This window comes from Xenopus laevis, chromosome 9_10L, assembly GCF_017654675.1.
Source record: "Xenopus laevis strain J_2021 chromosome 9_10L, Xenopus_laevis_v10.1, whole genome shotgun sequence".
Taxonomy (NCBI): Eukaryota; Metazoa; Chordata; class Amphibia; order Anura; family Pipidae; genus Xenopus; species Xenopus laevis.
In genome coordinates, this window is record NC_054387.1 from 4,345,094 (window position 1) to 4,362,623 (window position 17,530).

The 17,530-nt window shown below is 42.2% G+C and overlaps 1 protein-coding gene across 2 annotated transcripts; it reads right to left on the bottom strand.

Moving 5' to 3' along the window:
* Window positions 1–995: 995 nt before the first annotated feature.
* znf652.L (zinc finger protein 652 L homeolog) lies at window positions 996–14,107 on the bottom strand. 2 transcript variants are annotated; one of them, XM_018234341.2, is made up of 6 exons: window positions 13,848–14,107; window positions 6,221–7,335; window positions 5,704–5,851; window positions 3,614–3,729; window positions 2,822–2,966; window positions 996–2,396 (listed from the first exon to the last, which is right to left on the bottom strand). In XM_018234341.2, the coding sequence occupies exons 2-6, from the start codon at window positions 7,190–7,192 to the stop codon at window positions 1,867–1,869; spliced, it is 1,911 nt and encodes a 636-aa protein (XP_018089830.1). In that variant the 5' UTR covers window positions 7,193–7,335; window positions 13,848–14,107; the 3' UTR covers window positions 996–1,866.
* Window positions 14,108–17,530: the final 3,423 nt, after the last annotated feature.

Sequence of the window (17,530 nt, forward strand, 5' to 3'; positions counted from 1 at the left end):
TAGAGCCTTTGTAGCCATATTAATTTCTAGGCTTCAGTTCTCCTTTAATTCTCAAATTATAGCACTTTGTAAAACTGCCTGGTAGTGTTCCCATGTACCTATCATTATCATATTGTCATCGATAGATGCAGGGCGGATTGGAAAAACCGTGGGAATAGTCAAGACCAATGAACTTTGGTACGTGCCCAATCAAATGGCTGCTGTTGGTTTAAATACAGACACCATCTGAATTGTGTATTTGCTCTACTATCTACTCAGTGCAAGTGACTTCATGCAGATGTTCTGTCTCACTTTAAACATCAGTAACGAGTTACTCTTATAGAAGAAATGTTTAAAGGACAAAAACAGCTTAAATCCCATCCATACTGGCACTGAAGCCCCACAAATGATCATTGATTACCGCTAGAACCTTAATTGTAGGCCTCTCATTTCCCTTTAACTCTTAGCACATGCCTCTACCCTCAAGCTGCATCTAGTGATATGGACTGCAACTTAGTTGATTATATGCAGCCCGCGACCACCCATCATGTGAGCCAATAAGAAGGCTGTCTTTTTGGCCCAGTTAACACTCAAATTACAATAACAGCTTACCCGACACGACAGAAGAACATTTCAAAAATCCTTTTCTAAATACACTGGAGACATTTTGTTTCGTTTTTTCTAATATGGCTCGGATTATGAAGACGCTATTGGTCGCCTTGTGTCTAAGCATTACTTTCCCTTTGCCCTCTTGGCATCTCAGCGCCGACCCTTCTGTGTCACACAAACAGCTTCTCGCAGGTCACTGAGAAAAGTGGAAAGGATGGATTTTATTTTATTAACGGTAGCCTTGAAGAGTGACTAAAACGGGACAAGCTTTAAAGGTGCAATCCCACGTCATCACAATGAGACTGATTTAAGGCTACAGTATAAAAGTGGAGTGGTTGGGAGGTGACATGAACACGATGGTTACACTACTACACAAGGGGACTGCACTTTTAAAGTTTTTTGGGGAAGGGTGGGGAATGGGGGGACCCTAAATGCACACCACGTTTACAAATCAAAAGAGCAAAATAGACGACTGAATGCCAGGAAAATGGAAATCTCTGAATATCCAAGTGGATAATTATTTCAAAAAAATAGAGAGTTACGTTCGACAAAAGGGTAAAGCTACACAAAAAGAGGTGGGGGAAAAAATTACACAGCTTTTGTTGAAATACATCAGACTAGATTCTGTCTATACAAAAAAATCCTCTAAAATAATTTCGGTAGTAAAATAAGAGTACAGGAGCCGCCCATCCATCTGAGGCTTGACGACACTTTTTTTTTGTTTTTCTACACTCTGTCGGACTGTAAATATGAAGGGAGAAGATCAAAAAATGTTGTATTTTAATGCTTTAAGGAAAATGGCCAGAGAGAGAGATTAGTATACAGCGGGATGGAACCCCAACGTTTCTTCTTCTCCTTCCAAAAAGTCATTCTATATCGAGCTAGCTGGGGGCGGACACCCCACGATGTGAAGTGAATTCTTAACTCGTTTTCAACCAGGTTAATCACCCCCGGAAGGGTCTGGTTAGTCTGCTCCACACTTGGCCACACCACCAGCAGGACCGGACTCTGTGCCACATTGGGGTGACATGTTATAGATTAAAATAATGCTGTACTCTTGTGTATGCCACCCCACAGATGCAGCATTGCTCTAGGCTACGGTGGTTTTTTGTAATTAAGGTTTGCAATCACCCTTTTAGCCATTTACTACTCTCAGCAAAGGAAAAAGGTTTGTTGTGTTGTTGTAGCCTCGCCAGAGCAAGTGTTCCTCAACAAAATCCTAAGTGGGGCAGTTCCACACGTTAGGGTGGCACTTCTACCTGGAGGCTGGCACTGGTGTTAATGATGTTGGCTTGCACTAGTCTTCTCTGCCAGGTGTCGGAGGAAACTGTCGTCATTATGTCCCCGATGATTCAATGCCTCACTCTTGAAGAGGGCTGGGGGTGGTGGTAGGTGAGGAACAGGGGGTACTGCAAGGTGATGTGTGTGGGAGTGTGGGTGTAAATGCAGATGGGAGAATGGGTGTGGGATGGGACGCGGAGGAAGGGTATTTAGAACGTTTAGGTTCAGTGGTGGCGTGGGGCTGGGGGGTGGAACATGGGCCGTTGGAAGGTGTGTGACACCCTGTGATGGGTTGGAGAGTGTGGGGTTGCCGAGTGCAATCTGCAAGGCTGGAGGAACACCAACTGGGCTGGTGACTCGGAAGCACTTTTCCTTGTGCGCCTTCAACATGTTGGAGAAACGGAAGCGCATGCCGCAAACGTCACAAGGGTACGGCTTCTCACCCGTGTGGGTCCGGCGGTGGCGCTTCATGTTGGGGCGACTGGTGAAGCTCTTGCCACAGATTTCACAGATAAAGGGTTTCTCTCCTAAAAGAAGAAACACGGAATCTAGTGAAGATAATAATAATCCTTTCAACCTGCCGAGCTTTAAACTAAAGGCTGTTAAAATTAAAAAAGGGAAGAATTCCCCTCGCACACCCAACTAAACGTGAATCCCAGGTGCTCGGTGATAGAGGAATTGGCAGCCTCAAATACAACATAGGAAAAGAACACACCAGCACATCATGGGTAATGCTAGCAGGAAAAGCCTTGCTCGTTTATTGCGGATCCACAATAGACGAGCAAGGCTTTTCCTGCTAGCATTTTCCTATGTTAAAATTAAAATCCACTGAACAACAAATGACTACTGATTCACTGTAAAAATAAATTTCTAATTTGAAGATCACATAAAATCTGTCTTTTTTACAGGTTTGCTAAACAGAAAACACCACACAAATAAAAGTCGACCGTACCAGTGTGTGTTTTCATGTGCTCATCAAAGTACTGCTTCATGTTAAAATCCTTGCCGCACCACTGGCACATGAACTGCTTATGTCCGATGTGGATACTCATGTGCGACCGCAGCTGGTACTTGTACTGGAACCTTTCATCACAGTTCTGAGTTCAGAAGGAAAAGGATGATTGAAACGTTATTACACAGATATAGACGGAGAAAATGTGCCCAAAGGAAACCCAAGCATGGGGAGAACATAGAAACTCCTTGCAGATGCCTTGAACTAAACACAAGACTCCAATGGCAGCAGGGTTAACCATTGGGCCGCCGTACTGCCCATAGTAAACAATCAAATATGAGATTTTATAGTTTAACTGAACTTACTGACTAGAATATGGACTACAGCGCAGGTGGGAATCTGCGTAATTATAGGTCTGCAATCATTTACACATTGTACTAAAAGAAAGTCAAAAGAAATGACATGGTGGGAAGATTAAGTCTGAAAACCCTGCTGAATTTGTGCTCAATTACACAAATGAGGGACAGCAGCAAGCAGAAACTGGCAACGTATAAACACACAATAAGCTGTAATGCTCTGGAACCTAGAAGTGGCTGGGCTGAAGAGGCCGACTGTATGAAGGAGCAGTGGGTTCACAAACAAAGCTGCTTTACAGTAAAGGAGAACAAAGCAAAATGATCCGTGGGAAGGCCGGGGGTTGAGGCTTTATACTGGAAATAGGCCTTTTGCGTTGCACTAAAGAACAAGCGGGGCACGGAGCAGGGGAGCACAGGTAACACGGTCATTTCTTACCTCACATCTGAAAGGCTTTTCTCCCGAGTGCTGCAGGGAATGGACTTTCAGGGACATGCTTCTCTTAAACGATTTGCCGCACGTCTCGCATGTGAATGGCATGTCTTTTGTGTGAGCTGCATAAAGAAAAGAACATTCATTGTTGGCTTCATGTTTACAGTGCACACGACAAATGTATCATTTTTATGCGTTTTCATTGGAAACTCATTAGGAGGAGAACTTAAAGCACATTATGTTTTTGGGTGGCACAGCCCTTTAGCAGGGAGATCTGCGCATCCAAAAACGCCCCCAATCTTTAGTTCTGTACAATATACTGTACAATAGTTGCTAATATTCCACAGACGCTGCTGAGAAATGGATCAACTATTGGAGCAAATCGTAGCAGTTCAGATTCTGCGCCTGAAATGACAGAGCTGCCAGACTGAAATACCATAGACAGTAACATTCAACTTGAAAGGGCCTGTTCACCTTTAAACTAACTTTTAGTATTATGTAGAGAGTGATGCACCCAATCGAACTTTATGGGGACTACTGCGTTACGGAATAGTTTAGAATAGAATGGAAACCGGTCAGGATAGCTTGTAGTAATAGCGCCACCTAGTGTATGCTGTGCAAAGTGTAGCCTAGCTGCATATTGCAAAGGACGAGGCAACTGAAGTTTACTTGACATTCACCGATCATTCTGATTATTTATAGATATATATATATAATTCCAAGAGATGCCGGCACTCTCGATAAATATAATAGCTGTGCCTGGGTGGAAATGCAACCAATTATATATATATATATATATATATATATATATATATATATATATATATATATATATACATACATACATACATACACACACACAGTTCAAAATGGACCAGCACTCCAGTAGTTTAATCAAACAGATTTATTGACACATCACTTGTGTATTCCAACGTTTCGGCCCTTGTTGGGGCCTTTATCACGAGGGCCGAAACGTGAGTGCAGGTACTTTTGAATTTTTATATATATATATATATATATATATATATATATATATATATATAGTGAGGACTTCCTGAGGACGGCCCAAGTACGGGGCTGAAACGTTGAATAAAAGCACTTTTGTTTTCATAAAAGTCCTGTTGGTGCAGCTGTATTTTTTGGATATAATTATCATGGACATTTGACCAGCACACAGGCGTTTCTCTCTTTATCGCTGTGCACCAGATTTGTTTCTTTTGTGTATATGTATGTATGTATATATATATATATATATATATATATATATATATATATATATATATACATACATACATATATATATATATGTATATGTATGTATGTATGTATATATATATATATAATATATATATATATATATATATATATATATATATATATATATATATATATATATATATATATATATATATATATATAGTTAATAAAGTACCCCCTCTTGTAAAATATAAGGATATTATAAGTTACAGAGGAGTTTCATGACCATATAAAAACACGAGGTCGAAGGTAACTTCTAATATCCTCATATTTTGCAACTGGGGGTACTTTATTTATTATAATACACAAGTTTCAGTGAGTCATGTGACAGAAATGACATCAGAACTCACCGTTTATAACTGATGACATCAGAACTCACCGTTTATAAGGATATAATTTACAAGATATTCATGGCTTTTGTGTATTATATATATATATATATATATACACACATATATACACACACACACTACAGTTCTAACGTTAATTCATGGACAAGAATAAAATTATAAACTTGAGACAGTCCAGCGCTATCATGAGGAACTGTAATCCTGCTAATACCTCCAAAAAAAAATAAAAATTGTAGCAGAGAGCCCATGACAGCAATACAATTATACAAAGACATTGTTTACTAGGCAGCTGATTGAAAACTTAAATGAGGATGAATAGTTATTTACTGTTTTTGTGTGTCTGCAATACGGTGATGCTTTATTATGTGCGGGACTTTCTGGGCTAAGGGCCCAAACAAATGTTGGACCACATGAAGCAGAGTCTCGACGGCAAGACGTTACTAACATATGACATCGCCGCAATGTGGGAGAAAGCAGTGGGAAACTTACCGACCAGGTGCTTACGGACATGGGCCATTGTGTAGAATTTCTTCTCGCAGATTTCACAGGAGAACTTCTTCTCTGCGTAGCCGTGGACTATTTTAATGTGCTCGTGAAGGGACCAGAGCTTCTTGAAGGTCTTGTTACATGTGATACACTGTAGTTACATGGAAGAGAAATGTCACAAACACAACGATCACATCACAGGCCATTTTTTGTTTTACCCAAGGAACCAGGCAGTGGTTGAATGAGAGACTGAATAGGACCGATGAATTTTACAGATATTTGAGAACTGGAAAGAGAAAGAAGGAAAATAAACAAAAAGTATAAAAATATAAAGCGAAGACCAGCTAAAAGGCTGGTTGGAAGAGGCCAATATCTGTAATATTCATTGGTCCTGTTTGATATGTATTCTGGGGAATAAACACTTCTAGATCAGCTCAAGTCTCACTGTTAATTAAACTATGAAAACCCATCTTAGAATCCCCCCCCAGCAAAATCCACAGCTATGTTATGTTGCACACACCTGTATGTTTTTCTCACAGTCCGTCTGTAGATGAAGAGACAACTCACTCTCCAAGACAAACTTCTTGCCACATTTGTCACAGATCTGCATGCGCCGATGCGTGACGTTCATGTGCTTCTCCAGATACCAACGAGTGTTAAAGACCCGGGGACACTTGTCACAGGTCAGGGTCTCTTTTTCCTCTGATTTTGCTTTGTCAGAGGGCGATTTAGGCTCCTTTGGGGTCTTTTTCTTCCTCTTTGGAGCCTCCCCGCCCTTACCCAGTTCCTTTGTGGAGTTGGCAGGTATGGTTCCATCACCACCCACCATGTCTGAGTTCTCAGTTTTTTGGTCCTGATTGCCATGCTGCATATTGGTCTGACCGTCCAATGGCAGAGGATTGTTTTCTTCATCCTCGTGACTGTCTTGATCATCTTCTCCGGAATCTCCTTCTTCGTCATCGCTGCTTGTCTTGATGTGTGAAGAATCCTGGGCTACACCTTTGTCCCCCTTGGAGACATTCAAGGTTTGGTTGTTGAGGTTTACCTCCACAATAATCTGTTCTCTCTTGTAGTTGACCTCATCCTCATCTTCTTCTCCTTCTTCGTCATCCTCATCATCATCATCGTCATCATCATCCTCCTCCTCTTCCGACTCCCCAGAATTTTCTCTCTCACCCTTCACAGAATGCACTTCATTGATTGGTTTGCTGTCCCGGAAGAAGTTTTGCTGATCCGTCTCAAGGAGATGTGGTTTCCCCATTTTATTTTCCATCATAACAGAGAACGGACCACCAACTTCTCTCTTGAACGTTTTGTTAGACAAATCGAGCTCCTGGTTTGTACTGTGGTAAAATGAGGTTGGGATATTCATCAGGCATGGGTCATTGACGACCATTCCAGAAACATCTGCCGGGCGACTGTCCAGCATTTTTTGGCAGGAGTTAGCCGTCTGCCCCATCGGGTCAGGTTGAACATTTGATGGACGCAACATTTCCAGATAGTACAGACCCCCTGCAAGGTGATGGATGTGTGATGAGGATGACAGTTTCAAAAACAGGATTAAATTCCAGTATTTCTGGAATTTGGAGAGTCCAAGTCACCCTCCTAAAATGAGTGGTCGTTACAAAACCTTACCTGCAAAAAACGAGAAGTAAATGATCAGCAAGTGACCTTGATCTACAAAGGCCCATTATCTTCCCCCCTATCTCTAGAAATTGCATCCTACATTTTTTTAAATCTCCTTTAAAAAATATTTCTCAAACCAGCAAAGATACTTAACCACATGCAACACAGTTTTGAATAAAGATGTTATTTCACTTTTTGTAAAAAATGTAAGACAAGTAAATTGATGTCACTATAAAGTCTCTGTTTGATGGCCTCGATTTTTTTATATTTTTTAAAGGAAACTTGTTGCCTTTCTTTTATATTAAAATCAGTGTTGCCCACGGTTTTATAGAACTTGAAGGAAGTTGTCAGGAGAAAGATGAAGCTGCTCTGATGTTCTCGGCTTAGGAAAGATTTGAGAAAAGTTTTTAATTTTATTCCTAAGCAGAAGAACATCAGCCTCTTTCTTTCTCCTGACAACTTCCTTGATTGGTCAGACTGGTGGGAAACTGACCAGCAGGTGGCGCTGTTCGAACAAAATTCATTCATATTAACAATATATGTATGCCTTAATATCTTGGAATAAAAAGAAAATAAATAATGAGTGTAAATTACAAAAGTGCTTAGAATAACACCATCATCAATTCTACATTCACTCATTTTAAAGGTTTACTTATCCTTTAAAGGGATACTGTCATGGGAAAAAATTGTTTTTTCAAAATAAATCAGTTATTAGTGCTACTCCAGCAGAATTCTGCACTGAAATCCATTTCTCAAAAGAGCAAACAGATTTTTTTATATTTAATTTTGAAATCTGACATGGGGCTAGACATATTGTCAATTTCCCAAATGCCCCAAGTCATGTGACTTGTGCTCTGATAAACTTCAATCACTCTTTACTGCTGTACTGCAAGTTGGAGTGATATCACCCCCTCCCTTTCCCCCCCCCAGCAGCCTAACAACAGAACAATGGGAAGGTAACCAGATAACAGCTCCCTAACACAAGATAACAGCTGCCTGGTAGATCTAAGAACAACACTCAATAGTAAAAACCCATGTCCCACTGAGACACATTCAGTTACATTGAGAAGGAAAAACAGCAGCCTGCCAGAAAGCATTTCTCTCCTAAAGTGCAGGCACAAGTCACATGACCAGGGGCAGCTGGGAAATTGACAAAATGTCTAGCCCCATGTCAGATTTCAAAATTGAATATAAAAAAATCTGTTTGCTCTTTTGAGAAATGGATTTCAGTGCAGAATTCTGCTGGAGCAGCACTATTAACTGATGTGTTTTTAAAAAAACATGTTTTCCGATGACAGGATCCCTTTAAGGCCACTGCTTACCCCACATGAATGATTACCACTCAGTATTGTTTTAAATAACCAAGATATTGCTGGGTTCCATTGAGCGTGGAGTCAAACTATAATCAGAGAAGTACACAACACTTTCAATATGGTGTTCTGCTCGTACGAACGACATCTAAATCTGCCCTTCACAATCACAGCATTCACTTTTTATATGGGCCGTAGAAGTGCAAGGCCCACCCAAACAGCATTGCTACAATGCAATGGAGCCATAGCAGAAACAGTTTGACCTTGTCATTACAATGTGAAGTGACAGACACAAGCAGCCACACACTCCCAGCCTCCAAATCAATTAAAACACATTTGCAATCACCTTAAATGATTTATATTCTTTTATTTTACAAATAAACATTATTTTTCAACTCTGAATTCACTTTATACAGTAGGCAGAACATTTGCCCTCTCCTTCCCTGGCATCTAGGGATGCACCGAATCAAGAATTTGGTGCGGGATTCGGCCGAATCCTTCTGCTGGGCTGAACAGAATCCTAATTTGCATATGCAAATTAGGCATGGCGAGAGAACTCATGTGACTTTAGGAAGTAAAAAAGGGTTTCCCCTTCCCGCAAATTAGGATTCAGTTCAGGATTCTGGCTTTTCCAGCAGGATTCGGCCGAAGCCAAACCGAATCCTAATTTGCTTAGGGAGAGAAATCACGTGACTTTTTGTCTCAAAACAAGGAAGTAAAAAAGGTTTTCCCCTTCCCATCCCTTATTTGCATATGCAAATTAGGATTCGGTTCGGGATTTGGCCTTTTTCAGCAGGATTTAGATTTGCCCAATCCTTCTTATGGGCCGAACCGAACCCTAATTTGCATATGCAAATTAGGGGCGGGAGAGAACTCACATGACTTGTCTCAAAACAAGGAAGTAAAAAAGGTTTTCCCCTTCCCACCCCTAATTTGCATATGGATTCGGTTCGGGATACAGGCTTTTTCAGCAGGATTTGGGCGAATCTTTCTGCTGGGCCGAACCGGGTCCTAATTTGCATATGCAAATTAGGGGTAGGGAGAGAACTCATGTGACTGTCTCAAAACAAGGAAGTAAAAAAGGTTTTCCCCTTCCCACCCCTAATTTGCATATGCAAATCTTTCGTGAAGGATTCAGGGGTTCGGCCAAATCCAAAATAGTGAATTCTGTGCCTCCCTAATGGCAACACAGACTGCTCCACCAGCCATAGGTTTAACAGTAATGGCACATGGAGCTGTTTTGGGCACCGCCATAGCACCCCCTACAGACTTGCACTGAAATCACCTGACAAGCGTTTGTTCTAGTATCTTTCACGGCAACTATTTTCTAACAAGTACTGGTTAGTGTTTCTAAATACAAGTACAGGTATGGGACCTGTTTTCCAGAATGCTCCAGATATGGGAACTTTCAGCAGTTTGGGTCACCATACTTGGCTCGACAGCAGCTTGTTTATACAAACTATAGTAGTACTTATTTGTTATCTACTGTGTATCCTGTGCTCGAATGGCTGCCCCCATGGCTACACAGCAGCTTGTTTATATAAACTATAGTAGTACTTATCTGTTATCTACTGTGTATCCTGTGCTTGAATGGTTGCCCCCATGGCTACACAGCAGCTTGTTTATATAAACTATAGTAGTACTTATCTGTTATCTACTGTGTATCCTGTGCTTAAATGGCTGCCCCCATGGCTACACAGCAGCTTGTTTATATAAACTATAGTAGTACTTATCTGTTATCTACTGTGTATCCTGTGCTTGAATGGCTGCCCCCATGGCAGCTTGTTTATATTAACTATAGTAGTACTTATCTGTTATCTACTGTGTATCCTGTGCTTGAATGGCTGTCCCCATGACTACACAGCAGCTTGTTTATATAAACTATAGTAGTACTTATCTGTTATCTACTGTGTATCCTGTGCTTGAATGGTTGCCCCCATGGCTACACAGCAGCTTGTTTATATAAACTATAGTAGTACTTATCTGTTATCTACTGTGTATCCTGTGCTTGAATGGCTGCCCCCATGGCTACACAGCAGCTTGTTTATATAAACTATAGTAGTACTTATCTGTTATCTACTGTGTATCCTGTGCTTGAATGGCTGCCCCCATGGCTACACAGCAGCTTGTTTATATAAACTATAGTAGTACTTATCTGTTATCTACTGTGTATCCTGTGCTTGAATGGCTGCCCCCATGGCTACACAGCAGCTTGTTTATATAAACTATAGTAGTACTTATCTGTTATCTACTGTGTATCCTGTGCTTGAATGGCTGCCCCCATGGCACATAGCAGCTTGTTTATATAAACTATAGTAGTACTTATCTGTTATCTACTGTGTATCCTGTGCTTGAATGGCTGCCCCCATGGCTACACAGCAGCTTGTTTATATAAACTATAGTAGTACTTATCTGTTATCTACTGTGTATCCTGTGCTTGAATGGCTGCCCCCATGGCTACACAGCAGCTTGTTTATATAAACTATAGTAGTACTTATCTGTTATCTACTGTGTATCCTGTGCTTGAATGGCTGCCCCCATGGCACATAGCAGCTTGTTTATATAAACTATAGTAGTACTTATCTGTTATCTACTGTGTATCCTGTGCTTGAATGGCTGCCCCCATGGCTACACAGCAGCTTGTTTATATAAACTATAGTAGTACTTATCTGTTATCTACTGTGTATCCTGTGCTTGAATGGCTGCCCCCATGGCACATAGCAGCTTGTTTATATAAACTATAGTAGTACTTATCTGTTATCTACTGTGTATCCTGTGCTTGAATGGCTGCCCCCATGGCTACACAGCAGCTTGTTTATATAAACTATAGTAGTACTTATCTGTTATCTACTGTGTATCCTGTGCTTGAATGGCTGCCCCCATGGCTACACAGCAGCTTGTTTATATAAACTATAGTAGTACTTATCTGTTATCTACTGTGTATCCTGTGCTTGAATGGCTGCCCCCATGGCACATAGCAGCTTGTTTATATAAACTATAGTAGTACTTATCTGTTATCTACTGTGTATCCTGTGCTTGAATGGCTGCCCCCATGGCTACACAGCAGCTTGTTTATATAAACTATAGTAGAGTTTCTGCAGCAAACATCAGTTTTACCAGTGCAGGGCAACACTGCATTATATTTTTATTGCTTCAAATCACTTCCATTTTTTGGTGTTACTGTTCCTTTAAGAGAGGTGGAACCATAGCAACGTCACTGCGAGTTCCCAAACTATCAGAGCCTTTAAATATACTAAATTATCAGATAATCCACCTAATTTAGTGGAAAACAAGCTGAGGCCGTACTCATCCATAACAGGGCAGCTTTAGGCAACATTTACTAAAGATCATACCCGCAGCTTTCAGCAGTTAATCCCAAACTGGGCCTCAAACTATTACAAGAGGATAAGGACAAACAGTACAGCGCACAGAGCCATCGCTTTTTTCTTTATATTATTGTTACTTTCATGTTGGAGTTGCCATACTGCTGCCATTTCCATAAGCAATACCACTGTTTGCATACTATTTAAAGAGGTAGTTCCCCTTTAAGTTAACTATTAGTCTGTTAGGGTAATGTCACGCCTGGAGATTCAGGGAGAGTTAGTTGTTAGTTGCTCTCTTCTTTGGGGCGACTAATCTCCCCGAATTGCTTCCCTGGTTGCTAGGGGAATGTGGACCCTAGCAACCAGATGGCTGGAATTACAAACTGGAGAGCTGCTGAATAAAAAGCTAAATAAGTCAAAAACCACAAATAATAAAAAATGAAAACCAATTGCAAATTGTCTCAGAATATCCCTCTCTACATCCTACTAAATGATAACTCAAAGGTGAACAACCCCTTTATCTGATCTAAATTGATACATTTAGTTGATACATTTCTTATCTTTGTCCCTGCGAGTTTCATTACAGGCAGTTGTTAGACTTGATACAATAGTTACTGATACTCCAGAGATGAGAAATGGATCAACTCATTGTAGCAACTAATTGTAACAGTTCAGGGGATCACTGAGCTGCCAGACTGAAATAGAGACAGGAACATTTTTGGGAAAGGGTAAAAATAAAACATGGAAAGTAATTGAAAAAAAGTCTCTGTTTCCAGTGAACAATCTTAAAGCAACAGAAGTGAAAAGAAGTGTTTGTAAGGTGAACAACCTCTTTATGTCATAGATTTCCTTCTGGCTCGTTCCAATAGGGATTAATTGCTGATAACAGCAAAATATAATTATATCATGGACACAACAGGGTGGGTGCCAGGGACCCCATGAGAAGACCTGGGACACCCCTATTGTTTAATGAATCCCAGCCACATCCCTCATCTCTCTGCAAATGGGACACAATGGAAACCCAGGGCAGAACGTTTCCCCAGGAGGTGCAGGGGCTGCTGAGGTGGGTGAGTAGGGTGAGGGCTGAGCAGGGGGTGAGTAGGGTGAGGGCTGAGCAGGGTGTGAGTAGGGTGAGGGCTGAGCAGGGTGTGAGTAGGGTGAGGGCTGAGCAGGGGGTGAGTAGGGTGAGGGATGTGCAGGGGGTGAGGGATGTGCAGGGGGTGAGTAGGGTGAGGTAAGTGCAGGGGGTGAGTAGGGTGAGGGAAGTGCAGGGGGTGAGTAGGGTGAGGGCTGAGCAGGGGGTGAGTAGGGTGAGGGCTGAGCAGGGGGTGAGGGATGTGCAGGGAGTGAGTAAGGTGAGGGATATGCAGGGAGTGAGTAAGGTGAGGGATGTGCAGGGAGTGAGTAGGGTGAGGGATGTGCAGGGGGTGAGTAGGGTGAGGGCTGAGCAGGGGGTGAGTAGGGTGAGGGCTGAGCAGGGGGTGAGTAGAGTGCGGGGTGAGTAGGGTGAGGGCTGAGCAGGGGGTGAGTAGAGTGCGGGATGTGCAGGGGGTGAGGGATGTGCAGGGGGTGAGTAGGGTGAGGGGTGAGTAGGGTGAGGGCTGAACAGGGGGTGAGAAGGGTGAGGGATGTGCAGGGGGTGAGTAACAAACAAGTAACACACCCTTCCCCCAACAAGGGCCAGTGTGAGGGGCCCCAGGGAGGAGAGGAGAAGCTGTGAGGCTGGAGGTGTCAGGGTAAAGTGAAGGCAACACAGGCCGGAGAGAGGATCAGTTCAGGCGGCTGCTCTGAGCCTCGGGTGCCCCTTTATCCTGCTCTTTCTCACTAGGCCTCATCCTGCATTTCCCGCTCCTCGCACAATAATCACCTCGGTATGTCACTTACCCACCCTCCCGGGGTTTCTCGGTCCATGGCTCCCGGGGAGTTTCTTGCTGCCCACGGCCTCCTCCGCCGTTCACGTCACTACACCGAGCAGACCCCCCCTGTCCGTGCGCGCCCCCGGCGCCGCGCAGCTACGTGGCCGCTGCCCGCTCCGTATCGGGATCGCGCATCCCCTTAGCTCCAGGCTCTGCCTAGCGATCTGCGCATGGACAAGGGACGTGTTGCCGCTCACTGCTCATGCGCAGGGCAATTGGAGGGCAGGGAAAGCGAACGCGCGCCTGCGCCGTGACAGAGAGAGCTTCAGCCCGGACATCTAGATGACGGTGCGCATGCGCGACGTGGCCTGGCGAAGCTTGTGTACGTCAGGGCGTTTGAGCAAAAGGAGTTAACTTCTGCACATGCGCATGTAAAGCCGTGAGAGGCGACCTTCTGACACTCGCAATAAGCATGCGCCGAGTGAGGGATTAGAGAAATCATTGCGCATGTGCAGTGTAGGACACCCACTGAACTGAGCTGTGTTTTCTGTGATGTAGAGAGGGATATTCTGAGACAATTTCCAACTGGTTTTCATTTTTTATTATTTGTGGTTTTTCACTTATTTAACTTTTTATCCAGCAGCTCTCCAGTTTGTAATTTCAGCAATTGGGTTGCTAGGATCCAAACTCCCCTAGCAACCATGCACTGATCTGAATAAGAGACTGGAATATGAGTAAGAAAGGCCTGAATAGAAAGACGAGGAATAAACAACAATACCAATATATTTGTGGCCTTACAGAGCATTTGTTTTTTAGATGGGGTCGGTGACCCCCGATGGAAAGAGTCAGAAGAAGAAGGCAAATCATTAAAAAAAAAAAAAGACCAACTGAAAAGTTGCTTAGAATTAGCCACACTATAATATACTAAGTGTTCACTTGAAGGTGAACCACCCATTGATTTGCCCAGTGATTACACAATTTGCCCAGCAGTTAATACTTCTGTTCAGAAAGTTTTTGGCACCATATTTCTCTTTACTTTCCCTCCTTATCACTCACTCTCATATTAACTCAGCCAAAAGGCATATCCAAATAGCAGCTTAATAAACATTAATGACCTTTTCAAATACAGGGCAAACGATGGTGCAAGACACCGGCTCGGATACTGAGCATGTTTCTAGATTTGCTACCATAAAGCAACCTTCTGTGGTCACAAAGAAACTCAGTAGTCACATCAGCACAAAATAAATTCCTCTACACGGACGGCTTATTTTACAGGAGGCTCTTCAGCCTGAAAGTGGAGGCACATTCATGAAACAGGAGTTAATGACGGAAACGTGCAGGGATACAATATGCCCATGTGACATTTGCCTAAAAAGTGACAATTTGAAGCTGTAAAATATCCAAAATAAGGTCTGTCCAAACACACTATGTTATTCTGTTTATCTCTTGTAACAAACAGCAGGAAATGGTATAGGGCCCCTATACCATTTCCTGCTGTTTGTTACAAGAGATAAACAGAATAACATAGTTTACTTAGCTCGAGTGAAGGAATAGAAGAAGGAATAGAAGAAAAGTCGACTACGACTTCGAATCGAAGTAAAAATCGTTCGACTATTCGATAGTCGAAGTACTGTCTCTTTAAAAAATACTTCAACCCCCTAGTTCGCCACCTAAAAGCTACCGAGGCCAATGTTAGCCTATGGGGAAGGTCCCCATAGGCTTCCTAACAATTTTCTGATTGAAGGAATATCCTTTGATCGATGGATTAAAATCCTTCGAATCGTTCGATCGAACGATTATTCCTTCGATAGTTCGATCGTAGGAATAGCGCTAAATCCTTTGACTTTGATATTCAAAGTATTTACATTCGGCAGTCGAATATCGAGGGTTAATTAACCCCTGATATTCGACCCTATGTAAATCTGCCCCATAGTGTTTGGTTATAAATTATATAGGAAACGGAATCAGAGTAGGGTCTTTACATTAGGCACCTATTTATAATTACCAATCCCTATTTCTGTAGGGAAATGAGAGAGAGCAGACAGTAACCCTTCCAACACTTTCCTCTTGTCTCTATATATTAGGTACCTATCTAGTGTTACCAATCCCTATTTCTGTAGGGAAATGAGAGAGAGCAGACAGTAACCCTTCCAACACTTTCCTCTTGTCTCTATATATTAGGTACCTATCTAGTGCTACCAATCCCTATTTCTGTAGGGAAATGAGAGAGAGCAGACAGTAACCCTTCCAACACTTTCCTCTTGTCTCTATATATTAGGTACCTATCTAGTGCTACCAATCCCTATTTCTGTAGGGAAATGAGAGAGAGCAGACAGTAACCCTTCCAACACTTTCCTTTTGTCTCTATATATTAGGTACCTATCTAGTGCTACCAATCCCTATTTCTGTAGGGAAATGAGAGAGAGCAGACAGTAACCCTTCCAACACTTTCCTCTTGTCTCTATATATTAGGTACCTATCTAGTGCTACCAATCCCTATTTCTGTAGGGAAATGAGAGAGAGCAGACAGTAACCCTTCCAACACTTTCCTCTTGTCTCTATATATTAGGTACCTATCTAGTGCTACCAATCCCTATTTCTGTAGGGAAATGAGAGAGAGCAGACAGTAACCCTTCCAACACTTTCCTCTTGTCTCTATATATTAGGTACCTATCTAGTGCTACCAATCCCTATTTCTGTAGGGAAATGAGAGAGAGCAGACAGTAACCCTTCCAACACTTTCCTCTTGTCTCTATATATTAGGTACCTATCTAGTGCTACCAATCCCTATTTCTGTAGGGAAATGAGAGAGAGCAGACAGTAACCCTTCCAACACTTTCCTCTTGTCTCTATATATTTGGTACCTATCTAGTGCTACCAATCCCTATTTCTGTAGGGAAATGAGAGAGAGCAGACAGTAACCCTTCCAACACTTTCCTCTTGTCTCTATATATTAGGTACCTATCTAGTGTTACCAATCCCTATTTCTGTAGGGAAATGAGAGAGAGCAGACAGTAACCCTTCCAACACTTTCCTTTTGTCTCTATATATTAGGTACCTATCTAGTGCTACCAATCCCTATTTCTGTAGGGAAATGAGAGAGAGCAGACAGTAACCCTTCCAACACTTTCCTTTTGTCTCTATATATTAGGTACCTATCTAGTGCTACCAATCCCTATTTCTGTAGGGAAATGAGAGAGAGCAGACAGTAACCCTTCCAACACTTTCCTCTTGTCTCTCCTTATATATTAGGTACCTATCTAGTGCTACCAATCCCTATTTCTGTAGGGAAATGAGAGAGAGCAGACAGTAACCCTTCCAACACTTTCCTCTTGTCTCTATATATTAGGTACCTATCTAGTGCTACCAATCCCTATTTCTGTAGGGAAATGAGAGAGAGCAGACAGTAACCCTTCCAACACTTTCCTCTTGTCTCTATATATTAGGTACCTATCTAGTGTTACCAATCCCTATTTCTGTAGGGAAATGAGAGAGAGCAGACAGTAACCCTTCCAACACTTTCCTCTTGTCTCTATATATTAGGTACCTATCTAGTGCTACCAATCCCTATTTCTGTAGGGAAATGAGAGAGAGCAGACAGTAACCCTTCCAACACTTTCCTCTTGTCTCTATATATTAGGTACCTATCTAGTGTTACCAATCCCTATTTCTGTAGGGAAATGAGAGAGAGCAGACAGTAACCCTTCCAACACTT

What these genes read in the sequence shown, in the direction of transcription:
- znf652.L (XM_018234341.2), bottom strand. Translation starts at nt 7,192, where the DNA reads ATGTTGCGTCCATCAAATGTTCAACCTGACCCGATGGGGCAGACGGCT. An exon ending in AAAAGCCTTTCAGATGTGAG is followed by an intron (nt 2,967 to 3,613) that starts GTAAGAAATGAC and finishes TTCTGAACTCAG; the next exon opens with AACTGTGATGAAAGGTTCCA. An exon ending in GCACATGAAAACACACACTG is followed by an intron (nt 2,397 to 2,821) that starts GTACGGTCGACT and finishes TTCTTCTTTTAG; the next exon opens with GAGAGAAACCCTTTATCTGT.